This window comes from Bombus pascuorum, chromosome 10, assembly GCF_905332965.1.
Source record: "Bombus pascuorum chromosome 10, iyBomPasc1.1, whole genome shotgun sequence".
In the NCBI taxonomy this organism is placed as follows: Eukaryota; Metazoa; Arthropoda; class Insecta; order Hymenoptera; family Apidae; genus Bombus; species Bombus pascuorum.
This window is the reverse complement of record NC_083497.1, coordinates 1,502,550-1,526,730: the sequence shown is the minus strand read 5'-3', so window position 1 is coordinate 1,526,730 and position 24,181 is coordinate 1,502,550. Positions and strand designations below refer to the sequence as shown.

General features: G+C 39.9%; 2 protein-coding genes across 2 annotated transcripts in view; one reads left to right on the top strand and one right to left on the bottom strand.

Moving 5' to 3' along the window:
• LOC132911159 (uncharacterized) overlaps positions 1-24,181 on the bottom strand; it is a 326,329-nt gene that overhangs the window by 66,396 nt on the left and 235,752 nt on the right. The gene's annotated exons all lie outside the window — the stretch shown is intronic.
• Positions 1,652-4,956, top strand: LOC132911368 (uncharacterized). The gene is made up of 2 exons (XM_060967988.1): positions 1,652-2,293; positions 4,846-4,956. Exons 1-2 carry the CDS (start codon positions 1,652-1,654, stop codon positions 4,954-4,956), a joined length of 753 nt encoding a protein of 250 aa, XP_060823971.1.

The window sequence follows — 24,181 nt, the reverse complement described above, 5'->3', positions numbered from 1 at the left end:
TGCTTGTTTTGATGAGTATTACCTACTCCCAAAGTTTGTGCCAAACATTTCAAGGCATCCTATGGAATACATTTTTCTGTTCGACGCTTAGTTATCAAAACAATCGAGTCTGAAAATTTGTCAAGTATACTTGAACCTGACTAATTATGGACTGAAGGTGAATAAACAATCAACAAAAGGTTAGTTAACATGCAAAAATAAGTAAAAAATGTGGAATAAAATCTGTCCGTTTAAGGCTTCATTTAAAGAAGATTGGCCGTGAACAGAGTTTGAACATATTTTTATTAAGAATAAAACTAGTACACGTATGTGATAAATTTTTAAACATGATTTTCTTGGTAACAAATCTTGTGAACAAATTTTATTCGACATTTTCGATCTATTTTCGTATATAATATAAATTCCTGTTAATTATTTACTTTTGTTTACTTCTATTTAGTCTGGAATTAGATATATTCAAATATACTTACTCGACAAATTTTTGAACTCGATTTTCTCGAAAACAAAGCGTTATACGAGACAATTTTATTGTATATCTTCTTCTTATTTTTTCATAAGAAATTACCTCATACCCGCTTGTATATGTTATTCAACCTGATCTTGCTTACTTATATCTCTGTGCTTGTTTTAACGTATTGTAGATTTGAGATAAATTTTGATCTTGTATTACAGAATTAGAACAACTTCAGTCAACTTTCTCTGAACCAAAAAGTTCTGCTACTTTCGTAGTTTTTATTGGAAATGAGTCTGATCTTCTTAACGAACCAGACCGAGAAACAAAGGGCGAAATAAAAAAGCATTAACTATGACCAATCATGGAAACAGGAAAACACTTCAACTCTTAATTGGCAAAGATTTTGTCGTGGTTAGTGATTTTAGAATGACATTAACATTTTTCCAATTACTTAAAAATTCAGGTTTGTTAAAAAAGATTTAAATAATATCCTAAATGAAAATTTTAGTTTGCTTCTCTGAGAACGATATTAAAAGAACGATATTAATATTCTAAAATTAACGCACCATCTTTTTCTTAGTGAGTGTTTCAAACTTCAAGTGGATGCAAAATAACATTCTGCGATTAAACGATTTAATTACTTTCATAGAAAATAATTCAAATTTTATAATTTATTAATAATTGCCCAAATATAAAAAGCATTGCAATTATAAGTGATCGTAAATTTTTCATTCACAGTTCGTTAATCAGGAATCTAAAAATACTCAAATTTCTTCGTCATTGATAATGAATTTTTGTCTAGCATCTTTTTCATGAGAAACTGGCACCTAAAAAGTTTATTTTTGTATCATACTTCAAAGATAATCTGCAATATCTGAAGAAATAAAAACTTATGGTGTTATGATAAACAACATGTTGTAAATATCGGCAGATTACCGAGTTATTATCCGAGTTATACAAGTGATTACACAAGCTATTTATCCGCGCTATTATCTGCGATTAACAGAGTCTTACGTGTTATCGAGCGTTCTTACTTTATCTATGCAAACATCTATCGATGGTATTTATTATGTTTATATTTATATTATTTATTCTAAATATACTTGACGGTTGCAGCAGCAATCTTTTTCATTATTTAGTAACACCGATCCTCTCATTATCCGCCACATTGGTGACCCCGACGTGATCTGAAACGAAATGGCAATCGATAGCAAACGAAGTACGGCCAATCAAGCGCTTTGCGTACCGCCCTTAATGCCCATGAAGATCAGGCTGTGGTTCTCCATACTGGAGAGACAATTCGCGATCGTGGGCATCACCGACGACGAAGAAAAATCCACAGCTCTCATATCGTGCCTCGAGCCTCAGTATCTGGAGCGAATTGAGGACATAGTGATGAACCCTCCGGCCACGGGTCAATACGAAAAACTGAAGGCCGAGCTAATTCGCATCCTGGCAGAATCAGACAGCGATCGAGTGCAGAGGTTGATAGAAGACGAGGTGATGATCGACCGGAAGCCGTCTCAATTCTATCATGATCTAAAAATACTCGCCAGTCCATTCGCGTCCGAGCAGTTCATCCTCATCCTGTGGAGGAATCGTCTGCCGGATCGCCTCAGGGAAATCCTGGTCGTGATGGTTGACACGAACGTAGAAAAGTTAACGCGGGCCGCGGACAGGATACAGGAGGCGTTTTCGCAGAATAGACAGCGCGCAAACAGAATGACTGCCATTACCAAGCCGCCGGTACAAAACTCGGCAACGAGCGACCCGTTGGCCGCCGCCATCAACAGTTTGAGCGAACAGTTTAACCGTTTGGAGATGCGAATAGACGCGCTGGCAAGCGACAAACATCGTCGACCACGCTCACGCTCGCGTACACAATTCCGCCGTTCGAGCTCGAGAGATTCGCCACGGCGAGACGGACTATGTTTTTACCACGCGCAGTTCCACGAACGCGCGCTAAAGTGTCGTTCTCCGTGCAAGTGGAAGCAGGGAAACGGGACCAGCCGTGCAATTTTCTTTCTTGCGTCGACTCGATGACGTTACATGTGATAACAAATGCTGAGTCCATACTGAAAGACAAAAGTTGGCAGACATACGTTATTCGAAGAAAAGTCCGTGAACACATTTATTTAGTTTTTCATTCCAATGGAAAACACGAGACAATGTCTGCGGGTGGAATGTAAATGGAATGTGCTTTTTATCCCGTTTGGGAAGCAAAAATTTCGTTGTACGGTGGTGAGATCTATGATACGGTATTTGTTATCAAGACAAGGAAAAGCGAAAGTAAAAAGTTTGAAAACGCATGTCGTTCGTCAAAATCACTGCAAAATACAAAGGTCAACTTCGTTTCTTTTTAATAGAATTATTTTTTAATACATTAATCAGTCATGACATTACCTATAAAAAGTATTTATGTATTTATTTATATACAGTGCTGGACAAAAGTATTGGCACAGCATGATTGTTATGATAGAAATGCTTATAACTACTAAACAAATTGATTTAAACAAAAAACTTTTTGACGTATTTATTTATTATCTATTCTAGTTTATTACATAACAAGAGCAACAATATAAATAAAATAATACGCAAAATAATAACAAAAATATATTTTTTGAACATTTTATGGGTGGACAAAACTATTGGCACAGTAGAATATTTACGCTTATAACTAATTACATAATAAACTTCTAATATTTTGTTGGCAGTCCTTTTCTTTTAAGGACTTCCTTTAATCTTCTGGGCATCGAGTGGACTAATTTTTTAGTGAATTCAGGTACAATATTGCTCCATTCCTGCAGAAGAACTTTCTTCAGTTCAGACTTGCTTGTGATATTATGTTTCCTAATTCTTTTTTCCAATTCGTTCCACACGTGCTCAATGGGATTCATATCGGGACTTTGAGGTGGTGTGTTTAATGTGTGGGCAGTATTATATATTATCCACTGACGAACAATATACGCCATATGTTTAGGATCTCGATCCTGCTGAAAATAGAAATCCCTGGGGAGGTTTAATTTTTGAGTACTTTTCAAAAGATTTTGCTTGAGTATATTTAAATATACATATTTATCCATTATCTCATCAATGAATATAAGTTCTCCTACACCCGATGATGCCATACATCCCCACACCATTAAACCACCACCCCCATGTTTCATGGTGGCTTGCAGATTCAGTTCGTCCATCTCTGTGTTGGGTTTTCGCCATACTAATATTCTGCCGTCAGATTTAAAAATATTAAACTTACTTTCATCTGAAAACATGATCTTTTCCCAAAAATCAGTATCTTTCGTAACAAACTCTTTCGCGAATTCCACTCTTTTCTTTTGGTTTATTTTACTGATGTAGGGCTTTCTTCGTGCTGCACGGGCAGAATAACCGGCATCCTTCAATACCCTACGTACAGTTTTGGTACTTACTTCTTTTTCACACTCAGCTTTTAACATCGAAGCAATTTCAGTCGAATTAGTTTTTGGATCCTTCTTTACAATATTTACGATTTTCCTTTTTTCTCGAATTGTTACCTTAGAAGGGCGACCACTCCTAATTTGATTCTCTAGATTTTCTTCACTTTTAAAGCGTTTTATGACTGAACGCACAGTAAAACGACTTCTGTTTATGATTTGTGCAATTTCGTTGTAAGATTTATTCATCTTATATAAATTTAATATTATTTTTCTTTCTTCAATTGTGGTTTCTTTCGTTTTTCTAGACATTATTACTCTTTCTTGGTTTTTTGTTGTTTAATAACTGAAGTCTCCAGTTTCACTGATCGAGTGTTATAATAAAAGACTAACGGGAAGTCCTTAAAAGAAAAGGACTGCCAACAAAATATTAGAAGTTTATTATGTAATTAGTTATAAGCGTAAATATTCTACTGTGCCAATACTTTTGTCCACCCATAAAATGTTCAAAAAATATATTTTTGTTATTATTTTGCGTATTATTTTATTTATATTGTTGCTCTTGTTATGTAATAAACTAGGATAGATAATAAATAAATACGTCAAAAAGTTTTTTGTTTAAATCAATTTGTTTAATAGTTATAAGCATTTGTATCATAACAATCTTGCTGTGCCAATACTTTTGTCCAGCACTGTATGTATTTATGTCGAAAAACTGTTACTTTTGAGATGGTTGAAAAACATAAATAAAAGCCATTAAATCCTGGGCTAGTATTTCATGGTAAAAGATTTTTTTCGTCATTACAATGTTAATTATTTATATGATATGCGACTCCGCAAACGAACGTATGTATTTATGCTTTAAAAATCAGGATTTAAGAAGTTTAAGGTATGTACCCTACAAAGATTCCTAAATTTCAACATTCATAAATTTCATCTCCAGCGCATCCCTAACTCAATAACACGCCTGGTACTCAGACTACTCCTGCTGGACAAACGACATTACCTGCAGACAGTCTACTAGAACATCTGGCGACTGTTGGCGGACAATATCTGCAGACAATGTCTATCAATGTAGACGAGGCTTAAGACTGTAGGAAAGTACATGTGCACATAATAGGAAGGTATTCACATGGAAATTTATGCTAGTGTGTTGATCTACTTAAGAAATATTTACTAGCACATGCGTACGTTGCGGCTTAAAAATTAAGGAGCGAAATTAAATATCGTAATAATTGAAATTTTTAAAATCGTGCTAAATATTAAACAAGTGCACAGAAATAGCTCTTTTCATATTTCATTCATTTTATATTGTAAATTTAAAAAATCAGTAATGGCAGTTTCATCATTTCTATAATCTAAAAGTAAAATTAAGATTAGTTTTAAAAAAATACAATATTATAATGTATTTCTGTAAAATAAAGCACATCGAATATGATTACACGATTTTTGTCACACGGAATATTTACATTGATTCTTACGTATTTTTCGATGATGCAATCAGGTTTGTTCCATCGTACCTTCTATGTAATAATGCTTTGTATTACTTGTCAACAGTAGTATAAATATATAGGGTGAATCTAATTTGTGCTTAATATATTCAGAAGAATGAAATCCTAATAACCCAAATAATAATTTTATTTAATTGCCCGGGACTGATCTTGCGATCGTTCGAGAGATGTCTGCGCGCGTATAATATGACAGTGTAAAATCCAAGAGGGCATTCCGTGTTCACATGTCCTTAAAAATCCATTTCCCGGACTCTCGTCTGGGTTTTTCCCGGAAAATCTTGGTGTTGTAACTGACAAACATGTTGAGCGATTTCATCAGAACATTTCATATATGGAGAAACGATACCACATCAAGTGGATGCTGTTATGCTGGTTGATTGTAGCTGGATACTCAAATGGGATGTCTTTCGAGCAACATATTCCGGGAAATCAGCAATTCCGACATTTTACGCAATGTTCCGCGATTTTCAGATGTGTAGAATTATATGAGTTACTAAATAATGATGCTGTATGGCACACAAAAATCAGACGTGATAGGAACAGAGATTCCATGTATGAGTTCCGCATACAAATTGCTACTGGAAACACATATTAAATTTTACGTGATAAAAGGAAGTAAAATTTTGTAGACCAGTGTTATTATCAAGTTTACTGTTATGTTATTGCTTATTAGCAGAAATAGCGGAAGATGTGAAGATTCCTTATCTTAACCCATTTGCATCCAAACGCGGATTATTAGGCGCGCTGCGACTGCTCCTCTTATTTCCATTTTAATCTAAATAATTTTTTTTTAAATAAATAATTTTTACTTTTTTTCTCTGTTGTAAAGAATGTAAGATGCGATGTTTGCGAAGTGACATTGTCTACCAATCGTTTTGAACAGTAAATTTTCGATAAACTCCATGAAGAATTCGGATGTCATTTACCGCACCTACGACCGACTGCGCGCGGTGATAGGGACCAGTCCTCTTAAGTAGGGCCATGGTGCAAATGGGTTAAGAGTAACGAAAACAATGGTTGAGAATTTCCGATCTCAGTTCTTAACCTCTTAGGTACGACGCGCCACTATAGTGGCTGACTCTACCGACTCATTCGCTCACCGTTTGAACTAAATGATCTTTTTCCATTTGTCTTGTTTCAGACTTTTTCTGTAACAACATTTTATAACAGTGTTAACAATATGCAGACAGAATATATAGTCTCTGTTTTGATACTCCAGTGTCAGGTATCAATTGTTGCTTTTCGTTAATATAAACATGTCATGCTCTTTTTAACATGCCGATCCGTATTCTTCTAATTTTTTAGAATCTTCAGCCTCAAAATGTCGCTTCAAAATAGAAAACAAAGAGCAATTTGAAAAACACTATCGCACTATGAGTGTGAAAATTGTACGTGTCGTACCGTGCTTTAAAATATATCTCAATTGTATTATTAATTATTAAAATAAATTATTAAAGTTTAAGTATATGTGTCATATCTTTAAGAAAAATTATAATTTAATTATCAAAAACTTTATCTCAGTGTGCTTGTGCGAAAAACAGCATTATCCGTCACGCATTACAGTGCTGTATCGTTTACACGTAATTCACGTCAAACTCTGCCGTGCAAAGAAACAGCTCCGCGCAAAATTCAGCAAAAAATACCTAAGAGATTAAACGTATATTCTTAACAAATTTGGTACTTGACAAACAATATGCAAGTTATACATATACTCTACTATGTTTGATGAGTATGAATTACACGATGTTCGATGGTTCGTGAATGAACGAACTTTTCCCAGCGGTCACGCGATGGTTTTATGTCAGTCTTTAATATGTGTTTCGAAACGGTGGCTAGCAATAGAAGCGAGGTTTTGCTAAGCTTGCGGAATGCTACTTAACGCAGCTTTGAAACGAGGTTAGAAGCGTCCGGATGCTGATACCGCGGTATCTAGTGTTTTTGAGCTTTTGGATCAGTGAACATTGCAGGTTGTAGATCACAGAACATTTTACTAATGTTTTTCTTGCGGTAAGTAATAACTTACATTTAATAATTAATTAAAGATTAATCAAATATATCGTATTCATGAAGTATTTTTTAAAAGCTATTGCAAATGTGCATTATTGTGAAAATAATACAAGATAAGTAATTAAATTAAATAAAAATGGCAAATTCTACTTTCAAGTATTTAAATTTAAGATATAAAACTTATAAAATATGTACGAGCTTCACATAAAAATAGCTTTCATATGCAAAAAGTTTTGAATGTTGTTAATTAAAATAATAAATTTTGATACATTTAATGCCTTTGCAATACCACTTTATTTATTTATTATCCAACTAAAATTTACGTCATTTATTCTGCCAGCTGTAAATTAAAAGTTTCCGTAATCCACGTATAATCTTTAATCATCCTTATTTTGCTTAAAGGTTAGTGATAAGTACTAACTACTTACTTTAATTGAAAAAGAAAGCCGATCGATCGGCTTTTCATTAAAACGATTGGAGAGTTGACTTCGTGCCAATACAATTAAAGAAATTACACAGTAGATACTATACAGCAAGGTTGTATGAAAAGTATTTAAGGTATTTTACTGTTTTAAAAAAGTATTTTGAACAGAAAAAGTAACTATAAAAGGAAGATATTTTTAAGAAGATTTTTTATTATTGTTCTAAAAAATATTCAGCACGAAATTTTTGTAAACTTTTCTTGAAAAAACCGTGTGTAGTAATGTCAATAAAAATTTAACGAAATTAACATGAAAATATTGGTCCCCCGGTAGCGCAAAAAGCTCACATTTCATTCCGCTTAACCTTTCTCCTATTCTTCTCACAAAATTAATCGATATTATAATCTGAAAGTTGTATGCATGTATGATACTAATTTTCCGTAAAAGTTTATACAAACGTATAAAACGTATTAAAAAAAATAAAAACGTGGGAAAGTTTTCCACGTTTTCCGTTTGCCAAGAAAAAGGTATTCTTAATTTTAAATTACATTATTTGAATTATCACTTCAAATAATTAAAACGTGTTGTTTTATTTCATACTTCTTCTTCTTCTTCCTTTACGTTTTACGTCGCATCAACAACGAGGCGAGACATTAGCAACGATGCTGGGTCAACTATTTGAAATAATTATGAAATTCTTTGAAAGTATATTTCAAGTAATATTTCAGAGATGCCCCGGTCTGACGTATATTCTCATTTTTACTGTTCATACCATAAAATATCACAGTTTCTCCTTCTTGTATGATTTTGACGATTATTTCTTATGCCACATTTGAAATAGTAATAAAAAAAAAAAGAGATACCAAAATAATTCCTTATTTTAAATTGCTGTTTGTTCAAACGAATCGGTATTATTTATATTTTCAAATAATAATATTAAAAATACTATGATACGGGACAAGATGAAACGTTTCAGATAGTAATTTCTTATTTTAATTCCAAATACAATTTGCCAAGTCTGATTCATACTCGCGTATCGGTATACGACTTAATAATTGTATAGAAACCTCGAGTCAGAGTCTCCATTGATATACTAGATTGCTTGATAGCCGTTGTCCTACAGAAATGCTAAACTTCTGCCGTTATCTGTGACCTCCATGATCGAATCGTGCAAATTGCTTCCTTCTCAAGGTTGTAAATCTCGAGCTGACCTTGCTACTACACAATTCTATCACGAATGTTGCCTGCCAAACTAATATTGGGCAGCTGGTTGTAAACGGAGAGTAAGTGAATAATGGTCGGTAGTCAGCTGTGTGTGTTTGGTCTCCAACAATGGAGTAGATGCATCGTTGTCCCTATCCAAATACTAGTTGTTGGCGCTTTGGTACGTGTTAAAAGATTCGTGATAATTATCGAAAGTGTGGCGATATTCCACACGAATTTCTGTCGTAAAAATACAGTTACTTACGAATAATAGAAACTAAAGTATTAAGTTTCGAATTACCTTTTGTCTGTGTCGATGAAAAACTTTGAAGAAGATGGGACATTCTCACGTCGATGATCCAGATTATAAAAAAAATTGAAGTCTCGAGGACGAAACGCTTGGCTCCTTAGCGTACAATTTTTTCCCGTCCTAACTTAAACGCACAATTTTGCTTTTAGTATAATTGATTCTCGGCTATATAACAATATATTTTTCGTAATTTTAAAGCTGTATATTCGTTTTTAATACAATAAGACGCAAAACCTAAAGAGAAAGAAAGCAAGTATTTTTGAAGATACGAAAACGTGATTGTTTATTAGTATAACAAATGGGCGGATGACTGTTCACATGTCTCACAGAGACATGAGTGTTAAGGTGTTAATTGTAAAAGTTTTCCTGAACATCGCAACAGTAACAATGGCAATAACGTTATCAACAATAATATGCCGTTACGATGACGACATTTTTAGAGTATTAATCAAGAAAGAGTAATTCATAGAAGCATTACTTCGTGAGTTGGTAATTAATGGTAACTAATGATACTACAATGTAAAACTATCTGATGTATCGATAGGTCAGGATCGAGCATTATAGAAATCAATATTTATTTAAATTTTTATTTATTTGTTATTTGCTTTGTTACTTGATTTTAAATGATGATGTAAATAATAATATACGGCTATGGTACGGCCTATAACGAGATCGGAAAGTTGTTACCACTTCCTCGTATAACTCGATTGCAAAATCGTTTAAAAATATATTGTTAGATTGGTTTCAAATTTTATCATTGTGATCAGAATAACCGTGTCTCATTATAATGCTAATGAAATTCCAAAATGTTTTATATATAACATATAATATGAACATAAAAGTTTTCTATTTCAAAAGCATATCATTGCCTTAAATATGCAAGGTAAACGAACAAGAGCAATATTTGTAATTGAGTTGCCGCGTTTGCTTCCTATGTTTTGTTGGAGGCTGGACTCATTCATGACATGCAAATGTATGTAAGCGTTTCTAAACTGATTCGACCATTATAGTTATGCATTAACTTGTGTACGATAAGAAGGATTTTATGTATCATGTGATAGTTATTTCATATATATATGAAATATATATGAAAGGACATCGGGGCCTTTCTTTTGGGGTTTTTGGGAGGATCCCCAATACTATAATCTAGACTATTTATGACGTAGCCACGGTCACGGGATGGACGTTTTTACTTAACAGATAAGTGTCAATATTATGAGACACACGTTGTATTACCAATCAAACCCCCGGCAGGAGCAATGTCGCTGCTACTCGGGTCTGCCTAGCAACGGCGGCTGGAATTTTGTTGGTATCCCCGGCAAATTTACAACAAAACGAACGCGATCGTAAAGAGAGGAAAGTTTTCATCAGTCTTTTATTCTTGCGATCATCTTGGAAGGTTTTCACATCGTCTTTACGTCCAGTATATACCGAGCGTCACAGCGAACGTTACTTTGTGCTTAAAAATATATTCTACGTTTAACGAAGAGTTACCCCGTTGACCGTGGATTCGTTATTGAACCTAAGAACATTATCGTTAACATCTCGAGTGTCTAATCACCACGGTTATTTGTCAAACTTTGTAAAAATCATATTTATACCAGTAAATATAATCTCTATTGTATAAGAACGATGGCTAGTCCGAATCAAGATTCGTTACACGCCCCTAAACCTATACTAAAACTATAACCTGACATATGTATATTGTAGGATCTTTACTACAATTAGTTTATTTACAATAAATGGATTAAACAGATGTTGGTCAAATAGGGAACGATGATTATTTAACGTGAACTAATCACAATAACGTATTATAATTAAGACAACTAGATAGATAATTTGCAACTCCCGTCACCACGGATCCAACGCTCTCTCTCACGCGGACCACACTCTCTGACTTTTCAACTCACAATCTCTGGCTTCTCAACTCACACTGATTGTTAATTTGTCTTTGTCCCTTAGCAACCCCTTGTCTCTTGTCTTAGCCCCATGTCTTCTGTCTTACTCCCACCACGCACGTGTTCCGCAACCGCTCGTGGTCAGGGTCACGCAGACCTCTTCTACGAAACTATTCGATCGAAGGATCGACGATACATTGTTGGGCCTGTCGGCACTTCGGCTTCCTCGCGATATTGTTTATTGTTCGCTCGATATCTCTTAGGCCTTTCGTCGATACTACAACATATATATGTCGGAGATGAAAGGACATCGAGGCCTTTCTTTTGGAATATTTGGGAAGGTCCCCAATACTTTAATCCAGACTTTTTATTATAGCTGTACTCAAATAATAAAACAGAGAAGTAGCTGTTTATGATTTAATCCAATTATGTTTGCCTGAGATTTATGACAGTGGACTTGGGCTTGAAGTGACATAACGGGTCGCTGAAGGTAGCCGCGGTCATGGGAGGGACGTGTACCTAACAGAGGTATGGAGTAATTAAATAGCTCTTCGTAAAAACAAAGATCGAGGGGTACAGGGAGGTACGGAGAGGAGTATATAAGAGCAGTTCCAGTTGGACTGAGATTCAGTCTGATAAGTTCTACTCGTATGGCGACAAGTACGTTGAGTGATACCAGAATCGTGTATCAAATCGCATTCGCCATCCCGTTGACCGTGGATTCGTTATCGAACCTAAACTCATTGTCATCGACTTCTCGATTATCCAATCGCCGCTATTACTTGTTACATCCTGTAATACTCACATTCGTATCAATAAATATCTTCTATAGTATACAACAACGATGGCTAACTCGCATGCAGATTCGTTACGCGCCCCGAATTCCAACGATAACTCGACATATATACACACAGAGTTAGTTGCATTACTTCAAAAAAGTATTTATTTTAGTTTTTGCTTTGTTATATGAGGTTCTATATTTACATTATTTTAATATTTTATTGTAAAATATAAAGATATATATATATATGTCGGGTTGACGTTAGGGGCGTATAATGAATCTTCACCAGTGTTGTTCATGGTTGTCGCACAGATATTTATTACACAAGTATGGCTGATACAAGATTGACAAACGGACGCGGTAGCTGGACGCTAATGACAATGGCCCTAAGTTCGATATAGCGAATCCACGGTCAACGGGATAACGAATATACTTTGCTTCAAAGTCTAAGTCGGACTCAACTTACTACTCGTGATACTAGGAACGCTTGATTGACTCTTAGCTAATCAGGTTACCAGAAAAGAATGACTTTCCGTCGCGACGACGCTGCAGAGGAAAACTATGATGGGGTGTGCCTAAGGGCACGAGATCATCGGATTCGTCAAAGAAAGCCTCCACTCGGAGGGTGAGGGAAATAGACGCTGCTGTTAATTGGTCAATTTCTATGTTGGCGGTTAGAAAAGGATGCTAGCCGCCCTAGAGAGAGAGTTCCTAGCAGGTAACGTCGTACGTGACCAAATCAGGCTTTCCCATAACTTCCCGCAATAGGCGACAGATTTACAGGCTGATAGAATAAAGACTGTTTGTCAATCTGAAGGACTTTAGTTAACTAAGTCCTAAGATTTGTAACGGTTCCTCAGGTTATCTGAACATAAACTGTAAACGATGCATCGGCATCTGGCGATCATCTGGCCCAAAGAATGGGGTCTGTGTGTGGCGAGCTGCGTGGCTGTTGGAATGTATTATTGTCAAGTGTCTGTACTGCCAATTCTTTAAAGGAAAGCTATGTTACTTTATATCTCTGTTAGGTGAAACGTTCATCCCGTGACCGTGGCTACGCTCGGCGACCGGTTGTCGCCTCGAGCCTAAACTCATTGTCTCAAGTTTCGAATGACTGTGTCTGGGTTATTTCGTAAATGCTACAGTATTGAGGCTTTTCCAAATAATTCCAACGGGGGGGACCCGGTGTCCTTTCATCTCCGACATATATATATGTCGGAGATGAAAGGACACCGGGTTTCCGTCGGAGTTGCTTGGAAAACCTCAATACCGTAACATTTAAGAAATAACCCAACACAGTCATTCGAAATTTGTGACAATGAGCCTTTGGGCTCGAGGCGACCATCGGTCGCCGAAGCGTGGTCACGGTCGCGGGATGAACGTTCCGCTTAACAGAGATATGAAGTTACATAGCTTTCCTTTAAAGAATTGGCAGTACCGACACTTGACAATAAAACATTGTAACAGTTCCGCGGCTCGTCACACAGAGACCGCATTCTTTGAGTAAGATGATCGCCAGATGCCGATGCATCATTCACAGTTTATGCTCAGATAGTCTGAGGAGCCGCTACAAATCTTAGGACTTAGTCCTTCCGATTGACAAACAGTCTTTGTTCTATCCGCCCGTAAATCTGTCACCTATTGCGGAAAGATATGGGAGATCAGATTTCCTCACGTGCGACGCTTCCCGCCAGGAACTCTCTCTCAAAGGCGGTTAACATCTTTTGCTAACCGCCGATATAGAAATTAACCAATTAACAGCAACGCCCATTTCCCTCACCCTCCGTGTGGAGGCTTTCTTTGACGAATCCGATGATCTCGTGCCCTTAGGCACATCCCATCATAGTCTTCCTCTGCAGCGTCGTCGTGACGGAAAGTCATTCTCTTTCTAGCAGTCTCACTAGCCATACGCCTAGTGTGTTTGTACGATCGGTGAATAATCTACGTCTTAGCAAAGAGCTAATCAAGCGATCCTTGTATCACGAGTAGTAAGTCGAGTCCGACTTAGACTTTGAAGCAAAGTATATTCGTTATCCCGTTGACCGTGGATTCGCTTTATCGAACCTAGGGCCATTGTCATTAGCGTCCAGCTACCGCGTCCGATTGTCAGTCTTGTATCAGCCATACTTGTGTAATAAATATCTGTGCGACAACCATGAACAACATTGGTGAAGATTCATTAAACGCCCCTAACGCCAACCCGACATCAGAAGTGGGATCACCACCGTCTACAATTAAGGAGCAGCTTCTGGCCATCGCGAGTGAATTGAAAGAGCAAGAGGCGGGTGCGGAACCTAAGGAAGTATCACCACCGTCTACAATTTCGAAGCGGCTTCTGGCTGTCTTGAGTCAATGGAAGGAGCCAGGGGTCAGTGCGGAACCTAAGGGAGTATCACCACCGCCTACAATTATGGGGGAGCTTCGGGACATCAAGTGCCAATTGAGAGAGCAAAGGGTGAGTGCGGATCCTAAGGAAATATCATTGCCGCATTTCAATCCCGAAGTCGAGGGCGCCGATCCGCTCGCGTGGTGCTCACTTGTTAGTCAGTTCATGGACGAAAGGCCCATCCGTAGCGACGAGCTATTTTTCATTCTAAGCCGTACAATGGGCGGTAGTGCCGCACCATGGTTCGCGCGGTTACCGTTCGGTAAGGGCTTCACCTGGACCAAATTTAAGGAATTTTTCTTTATGCGCTATGGTGGTAAAGAGACGGCAACCTCAGCGCTAATAAAGATGGTGGCCGAACCTCAGCAGGAGGACGAATCCATAGGAGCCTATGGTGTTCGTCTCCGTTCCCTCCTCGGGGCAAGGTGGGGTCATCTGAACGTGGACGAGACGATCAACGCCGCCGTTCTTCATCACCTGAGTCTGCGCGACGAACGTATCGAGAAATTAGCGCTTACAAGTGACATCAAGACTCTGGACCAATTTTGGACGGAAATGAATGCTTTCCACTGCGCGAAGAAGAGGCTGGCGCCTTCGTCAGGAAATCCATCAACGGGCCCCGAAGTTAAACGGCAGAAGCTACCTGACCCCCGGATCAAGTATCGTCACTGTGGTATTCCCGGGCATAAGATAGCGGAGTGTCGTACGAGAATGAGAACCGAGAGACAGGAGAAAAGCCGACCGGCTGGATCGTCCAAGGTGTCGTGCTTCAGGTGTCGCGGAGAGGGCCACATCGCACCCAACTGCCCGCTGCAGCAGAAAACAAATCGCAACCCCGATAACGAACGTCGAGTCAACTCCTGCGTGGTGGAGTCTTCAACTGGTGGATTGGGCCATCTGGGTGAGTCGTTCTCGTTTTGTTTCGATTCTGGAGCCGAATGTTCGCTGGTCAGAGAGTCCGTGGCCTCGAAATTTTCCGGCAGGGGAACGACCGAAGTGGTAGTAATGCGAGGGATGGGAAATCACCGTATTGGTTGCACGTCTCAAATTGCATCCATAGTACGTATTAATGGTTTTGCGTTGGAAGTAATTTTTCACATCCTTGCCGACGGCTACCTAAATTACGACATCATGATGGGCCGCGAAATTTTGAGCCAAGGTTTTAACGTGGATATTACCCAAAATAGCCTCAGTATCTGCAGGGCAAAAGCTGCCAATGTTTACAATGTAACCGCCGAGAGTAAAATCGATATTAATGGGGTCGACACCGAGGTGTTCGACAAAGACAAAGACCGATTGATCTCCATCCTCGAGGAATTCAGGGGTTCATTTATTACGGGTTTCCCGCGTGCACGAGTAAATACGGGACAGTTGGAGATGCGTCTGATCGATCCTAATATCACCGTACAAAGAAGCCCCTACGGGCTTAGCGAGGCAGAGCGAAGCATAGTGCGCGAACGAATGGGCGAATTAATTAAGGCAGAAATTGTAGGGCCTGGTAACTCACCGTTCGCGAGCCCTATGTTACTCGTAAGGGGGAAGGACGGCTCGGATAGGTTGTGCGTAGATTTTCGAGAGCTAAACAGGGGTACGGTCGCGGACCGATGTCCTCTACCTCTTATCGCGGATCAAATCGCGAGATTGCAAAGGGCGAAGTACTTCATTAGCCTCGACATGGCCGGCGGGTTCCATCAAGTCCCCATTCATCCCAGTTCGACGGAATGTGCGGCGTTTGTCGCCCCCGACGGGCAGTGCGAGTATACGACGATGCCGTTTGGATTGAAAAACGCACCGTCCGTTTTCCAGAGGGCTATCCTCAATGCCTTGGGCGGCCTCGCCCACTCGTACGTCGTTGTCTACCTGGATGACGTCCTAATCATCGCTGAATCGGTAGATCAGGCTCTAGAAAGATTACGCATCGTACTAGGTACCCTCGTAAACGCCGGGTTCTCCTTCAATTTTTCGAAGTGTTCCTTTCTCAAGACGTCTGTACTTTATCTCGGGTACGTAGTTCATAACGGAGAAGTTCGCCCAAATCCGGGTAAAATACAAGCCTTGAGTTCTCTACCGGCACCAACGACCGTCGCTCAACTTAGGCAGTTCATAGGTTTAGCCTCCTATTTCCGAAAATTCGTCCCTAAATTTTCGCAGGTAATGAAACCATTGTACGCACTTACCTCCGGTATTAAAAACCTAACTTGGACAGATAGACACGAAACCATAGGGCAAAAGGTAATTTCCGTCCTGACCAACGAGCCGGTGTTGATGATATTTGACCCGAATTACCCGATGGAATTGCATACTGACGCTGGTTCGGACGGATACGGCGCTATTTTAATGCACAAAATCGACGGCAGAAACCGAGTAATGGAATATTACAGTAAGAGAACGAGCCCCGCGGAATCCAGATATCATTCATATGAACTAGAGACCCTGGCAGTCGTAAGCGCCGTTAAACAGTTTCGCCACTATTTACACGGACGGGAGTTTCTCGTTGTCGCTGATTGTAACTCGTTGAAGGCAGCTCGTAATAAAGTAAGTCTAAGTGACGGGGTTCATAGGTGGTGGGCTTACTTGCAAACTTTCACTTTCGACGTTATGTATCGGGAGGGCGGGCGAATGGCCCGCGTGGATTTCTTCTCGCGTAATCTTGTGGACACCGACCGCGCCCCCACCAACAAGATCGAAGAAAAGAAAATTAATCTGGCCGAAATCTCGGAAGATTGGCTACTAGCGGAACAACGTCGCGACCCTCAAATTTCTGAAATCGTCAACAAACTGCGAAACGACGAGCTCGCGGAAGACATTGCGAGTACGTATGAGTTACGATCCGGTACCCTTTACCGTAAAATACAAAGGAGAGGCAAGACCCTCTGCCTGCCCATCGTACCAAGAGGGTTTAGGTGGTCCGTCATTAACCACATACACCAGTCAATTATGCACTTAGGTTGGGATAAAACGCTCGAGAAACTGTACGAGTATTACTGGTTCGAAGGGATGGCGAAATATGTTCGCAAATTCGTAGAGAACTGTCATGCTTGTCAGATTTCTAAGGCGAATTCAGGCAAAGTGCAAGTTGAATTACATCCCATACCTAAGACCAGCATACCTTGGCATACCATTCACGTAGACATAACGGGAAAGCTGAGCGGCAAGAACGACTCGAAAGAATACGTCATTGTCCTGATCGATGCCTTTACCAAATTTGTATACTTACACCACACTCGTAAAATAGACTCACTTAGCACCGTTAAGGCACTTAAGTCCGCCATATTTCTATTCGGCAGTCCCTCTCGGATAATAGCAGATCAAGGGCGATGTTTTACCGGCAAAGAATTTCAAGATTTTTGTAAGGATAGACAAATTAAACTCCACCTAATAGCAACCGGTGCTAGTAGAGCGAATGGACAAGTAGAGCGTACTATGGGTACATTAAAGAATATGTTTACAACGGTAGAAACGACCGGGCGATCATGGCAAGACGCGATCGGCGAAATACAGTTAGCTTTAAATTGCACCACTCATCGTGTGACTAAATCGAGTCCGCTAGAATTATTAATTGGTAAAACAGCGAGACCCTACGGGTTACTACTATCTGAAAATACCGAAGAAAAGGAAATAGATATCTGCAACGTAAGACAACAGGCCATACGAAATATGGAAGATAGCGCTAAGTATGATAAGGAAAGATTCGATAAAACGAAAGCCAAAGTAGTTAAATTCAATCTCGGTGACTTTGTATTAAAGAAAAACGAGGAAAGGAACCAAACGAAACTAGATCCGAAATTTAGCGGTCCATTTGTGATAGCGGAAATTTTGGAAGGAGATAGGTACATTTTAAAAACACTAGACGGCAAACGGTCATATAAATACAGCCATGATAGGTTAAAGAAAATGCCAGATAGTCGCGTTCCTATTGAGTTGGACGTCTGCGGTGATGACGAGAACAGTGACCATGACGATGCGAGTACCTCGGTCCCAGAGGATCATGCTGACCACAGCACTTAGCAGAAAGAGTTTGCATATGCCAGTGTGGCGATATGGCAAAGGACAATGTCTTCATACATGTCCAGTGCGGTAATCAGGTGTTGGATCAAACATAGTGGCTCACATACGCCTTACGGGGGGCATACGGCCCAAACAAAGTAAGTGCGGGATCAACACACCGTTACCGAATTCGATTCAAGTATCATGGAAATAACATCTAACGTAGTGTGGCGATATGGCAAAGGACAATGTCTTCATACATGTCCAGTGCAGTAATCAGGTGTCGGATCGAACATAGTGGCACACACACGCTTACGGGGGGCATACGGCCCAAACAAAGTAAGTGTGGGATCAACACACCGTTACCGAATTCAATTCAAGTATCGTTAACACTACGGAGATAACATCTAACATAGTGTTTGAACAAAAGCTCAGTGTGGTATCATGATCCAGAGAACTGAGGGTCGTCCAGGTGCGAGATCGAGAATGGTCCATCATGTCATTACGCCCAGACTGATGATTCACAAAATGCGACTAGCACTTCGAATATCAATCGTAACGTTACGGATTTCCACTCTCTTTTAACTCTTTCTTTATCAAACGTCCGACCAGAATTTTTGCTGTCAAACTGGACCCTTGACCTATTTTGACACTTAACTAAATTGTAAATAACGACAGTTATATCGAATCTAACATTGGGGAAACCCAATATTCTAGATACACCCGAGGACGTGTGATAGTCAGGATGGCCGTGTCGGAGATGAAAGGACACCGGGTTTCCGTTGGAGTTGCTTGGAAAACCTCAATACCGTAACATTTAAGAAATAACCCAACACAGTCATTCGAAATTTGTGACAATGAGCCTTTGGGCTCGAGGCGACCATCGGTCGCCGAAGCGTGGCCACGGTCGCGGGATGAACGTTCCGCTTAACAGAGATATGAAGTTACATAGCTTTCCTTTAAAGAATTGGCAGTACCGACACTTGACAATAAAACATTGTAACAGTTCCGCGGCTCGTCACACAGAGACCGCATTCTTTGAGTAAGATGATCGCCAGATGCCGATGCATCATTCACAGTTTATGCTCAGATAGTCTGAGGAGCCGCTACAAATCTTAGGACTTAGTCCTTCCGATTGACAAACAGTCTTTGTTCTATCCGCCCGTAAATCTGTCACCTATTGCGGAAAGATATGGGAGATCAGATTTCCTCACGTGCGACGCTTCCCGCCAGGAACTCTCTCTCAAAGGCGGTTAGCATCTTTTGCTAACCGCCGATATAGAAATTAACCAATTAACAGCAACGCCCATTTCCCTCACCCTCCGTGTGGAGGCTTTCTTTGACGAATCCGATGATCTCGTGCCCTTAGGCACATCCCATCATAGTCTTCCTCTGCAGCGTCGTCGTGACGGAAAGTCATTCCCTTTCTGGCAGTCTCATTAGCTATACGCCTAGTGTGCTTGTACGATCGGTGAATAATCTACGAGTCGAATCCGACTTAGACTTCGAAGCAAAGTATATTCGTTATCCCGTGGACCGTGGATTCGCTTTATCGAACCTAGGGCCATTGTCATTAGCGTCCAGCTACCGCGTCCGATTGTCAATCTTGTATCAGCCATACTTGTGTAATAAATATCGGTGCGACAACCATGAACAACATTGGTGAAGATTCATTAAACGCCCCTAACGCCAACCCGACATATATATATTTATTTACAAATGATAGAACAGAAAAACTATAACTAATCAACTAAAATTATTTCTTAATAAACTAATAAATTACGACTAAAGCAACTAAAACAATACAATTAATTAACTCGCAACAACTAACGACAACTCACAATTCATGACAGCTCGTGACAACTAACGATTCCACCCTCCCTCCTGTTTCCACAAGGCGAGCCTTTTTAACACTTAAGCTACTTATACGCTGACCACCGCTCATTTTTCCAAGTATCGAGGACTAATATTCGCTACTTAAAACACAAAGAAGTCCAAAAATTATTTATACAATTATTTTTATAAAATATAAGTCAATTATATTTTCCGGTAATGATTTTATTAAACGACTTGCATATTGTTTATACAAAACATGAAATTAAAAGTACATATTAAAGGTATACAAAAATATAAGTATATAAAGAATATATATAAAAAAAGTATATAAAAAATATATAAATTAAAAATTCATAATGCATTTTAATATTTTTTTACAGTGTGGTATCGTTTGATTATAACTTTATTTAGTCATAATTGATAGTGTAACATCTTAATTAATTTTAACATCACTAAATTGATGTATCTTATTATAATATTGTACTTTATAAAAGCAGAAAATGTGGCGCTATTAATTGGGAACAATTCCAGGTAAACAATAACTGAAAATAACAACAAAAAAAAAAAGAAAGAGAGAGAGACAGGACAACGAAGAAAAATCCGCGGCTCTCATAACATGCCTCGAGCCTCATTACCTGGAGCGAATTAAAAACATAGTGATGAATCTTCCGACCACGGGTCGATATGGTAAACTGAAGGGCGAGCTAATTCGCATCCTGGCCGAATCAGACAGCGACCGAGTACAATGAGTGATAGGGGTTAAACTTAGGTGCTGGACTATCCAGCGCCCGGAGGCCACCAAGTAGTCCGGTTGGGGGTCCGGACAGCCCCCAGGGATGGAACGCTATGTGACATGGCAGCACACCGCGCCATTTACGGACAGGTTATTGTGCGCGGGGGGGGGGGGGGGGGGGAAGGCTGGTATATCGCCCCAGCGGTTCGCTGGGTCATTGTTTTTTAAGGAGGTTTTAATCGGTTGGAGTCCGACACTACCACGCCGCTTTTCCCCCTAGATGCGACGGGTGTCCGTGCGGATTTCCTCCACGAAAAAAAAAAAAAGGCAAAAACAATGTCGCCGGGAGGGCAACCGTCGTTCCAAGACTAATTTGAATCTTCCAACTCCCCCCGATCAGTATAAATAAACAGACACGATCGCGAGCGGGCAGTTAATATCATCGAATTTTACCGAATCATTATTTACGAATTAACAGAGTATACGAGTCTTTGAATTATCATCGAGCATTTCGTTGTCTACCTTAGCGACTACCATTGCACGAACGTCTATCGACGGTACTTATATCATTTATAATAATATCTATTCTAAATACACTTGACGGTTGCAATAGCAATCTTTTCGGTGTTATAATTTAAATTCAATCTCCTCTCATCATCCGCCACAATTTCCTTATAAAACGAAAGAAACTTTTGAAACAACCTAAAAGATCGATCATTGACTTAATTATAATTCCTACCATTCCAACAACGCTGGTATCTTATTTTATACTGAATCGATAATGTCGCGTGCAATACCAAAATAGTATGGGAGATTAAGTAGCTGCTGAGCCGTGGGGCACCTTTTTCGCAGTGCATGTACGATTTATTCTATCCTTAATCAATAATATGATGTTCTGACCTATACTTCAGTTGTAATTTCATATTAAAATTTAATTCTAATTCCGACCATTACAAACGCTGTAATCTTATTCTATGCTCAACCGATAACGTTTGGAATGACACTGCGATGGTAAGGGACTCTATATTCCAGTTATCCTAGAACATAAAAAGACATTGGGTGATAGGTTTATCCTGTTCCTTGCCTGTGGTGATACAATAAATTTATCCTGTACATGATCAAGGAGTATATATATCTTATATCAAAGAGTATATGAGAATGCTCACGCCTGTATATTGCATTGATCTCCCTCAAAGTACTGCCTCTAGTGGCCAACTGTTCAACTCTAGTATATACAAGTTATTTCCTGTATTTTTGCATTTTCTGTTATTTTCTAAATCTTTTTTATTTAGTTCCAACGCAAGTGATTTGAGTATGTAGCGTGTATAATGTGTATAATGCGCGTTGTATTTATCGCGATTATTATGTACTTTGTTTACAAAAAAACAGAGGCCACGTTGAACATTTACTGTAATATAAAACGATTGCTATTTTCGTTACGATTTTTCTGTTAACAGTCTGGACACTCGCGGACGGGACGGTCGCAGTGAGTGTATGAAATTTGTATAAACATTGTTTATATGTGCTATTATTTATTGATTATTTATGGAGGCAAAGGATTAGAAAAAACATTAACCTTTTTACTTGGAAATCCTATGAAGTGGTTTTCGATATGCTGTTATGGAGTTTATCTAATAGGCAGGTATAATGTTTAATCTATGATTTTTCTTACAAAACGTCGCACAGGATGGTTTACGTCTTCAAATGTCAATCTTCTTCTCTACGACTTTTACGAGGTAAGCTGCTGCCCATGTACCGTACGATTTGAGGATCCCCGTGCATACCGCTGCTTAGGCAGATATACTTTCGTTCGTGTAAGGAGATTTGCTCGCGTACAGTGGTATATTGAATTGTAAATAACTAAAAAGCAAAGCCGGAAACGCAATATTTTGTTCTTGATTTTCATTTTATTTTAGCTTGAAGATTCACCCCTTAAATTTATTTACGCCTATAACCGAATATCCTGCATAATTATACATTATCCTATACATATTACCGCTACTAGGTCTTCCGAGATATACGCAAAAGCTTCAGTACAATTTATATTACGATTACACTTTTTTTTTTTTGCGCGTGAGGAGGGGAAAATGCTGTTACGCATGCCCAATGACCCGCATATCACTGGATTATGTGGGACTCGGGCGGATGTTGGTTGCCATACCCACTAAAAACCCCTCCCTCCCTCCACCTTCTTTTCTCTGCTTTGAGGGCAGACAACCCCGGTAATACCTGTCGGCAGTCATCAAAAGGTTGGGTGTCCTTTCATGCCCTTTTTTTTTTAACGTGGAGAGCCCTGCGTTGAATCCCAGGTTATGGCCGACAATCCGTCCACGTCCCCGATCCAGTTGGGAGCGTCAGGGACGCGGTACGGCTCAGCCACTATATCGCGAGGGCGGCCCTGTTCTCCCGTATGGTCTGGGTGAGTAGGTCTTGCGCTCGTCTCGCTCTTCCTATATTGCATTGGAGGAGGCCCTTGTGAATTTACTCGTTCAAATCCATGGCCTCCTCCTTGCCATTTACCGCTGTTTCGGCGGTGCTTCCTTGTGTCGTTCCCCTGGAGGCGACGGTCGGCTCGCGGATGTGACGCTTCCTCTTGATCTTCGGAGGAGTGCATGCTTTCCCGCCCATTCTGTGATTGGCGGGTGCTCCTAGTGACTCGCACAGGAGGCATTTAGGTGTGGCGGCGGGGCATCTTCTGGCATTATGTCCGCTTTCGCCACATCTGTAGCACATGTGTCCCCTATCCACGGTCGACTTGCATACCGCGCGTACGTGCCCCAGCTCCAGACACCTGTAGCACTGTAGTGGTCTCATGGGGACTCCTGTTACCTTGGCCTTGGACCAGCCCAGTGCTACTTTCCCTTCCTGGGTTAGTTTTCGGGCTCCTGCCACCGGGCCACTTGACCCACGCAGTCTCGAAACCGCTTCTGGTTGTGCCGATCTCCCCGACCTGCACCTCCGCGTTTCCGCATCCAGCTGCCGATGCCAGCGCTCGCCGCAATTCTTCCTTCCTCATCGAGATGTCGATCCCTGCCAGCCTCAGCTCCGCTGTCTTTATTGGAGCTGCTATTTTCACCACTGTTGGGTCCAACACCTCGTTGAGTTTTGCCGCTAGACGCGACGCCTTCCCTCTGTCTTTATCGCCGGGGACTCTGATTACTATTGCCCCGGTCATTGCTTTCCGCATTTCTACGGCCTCTACGCCGATCTCCTTCAACGGGATCTTCTCCCTCGCCGTTG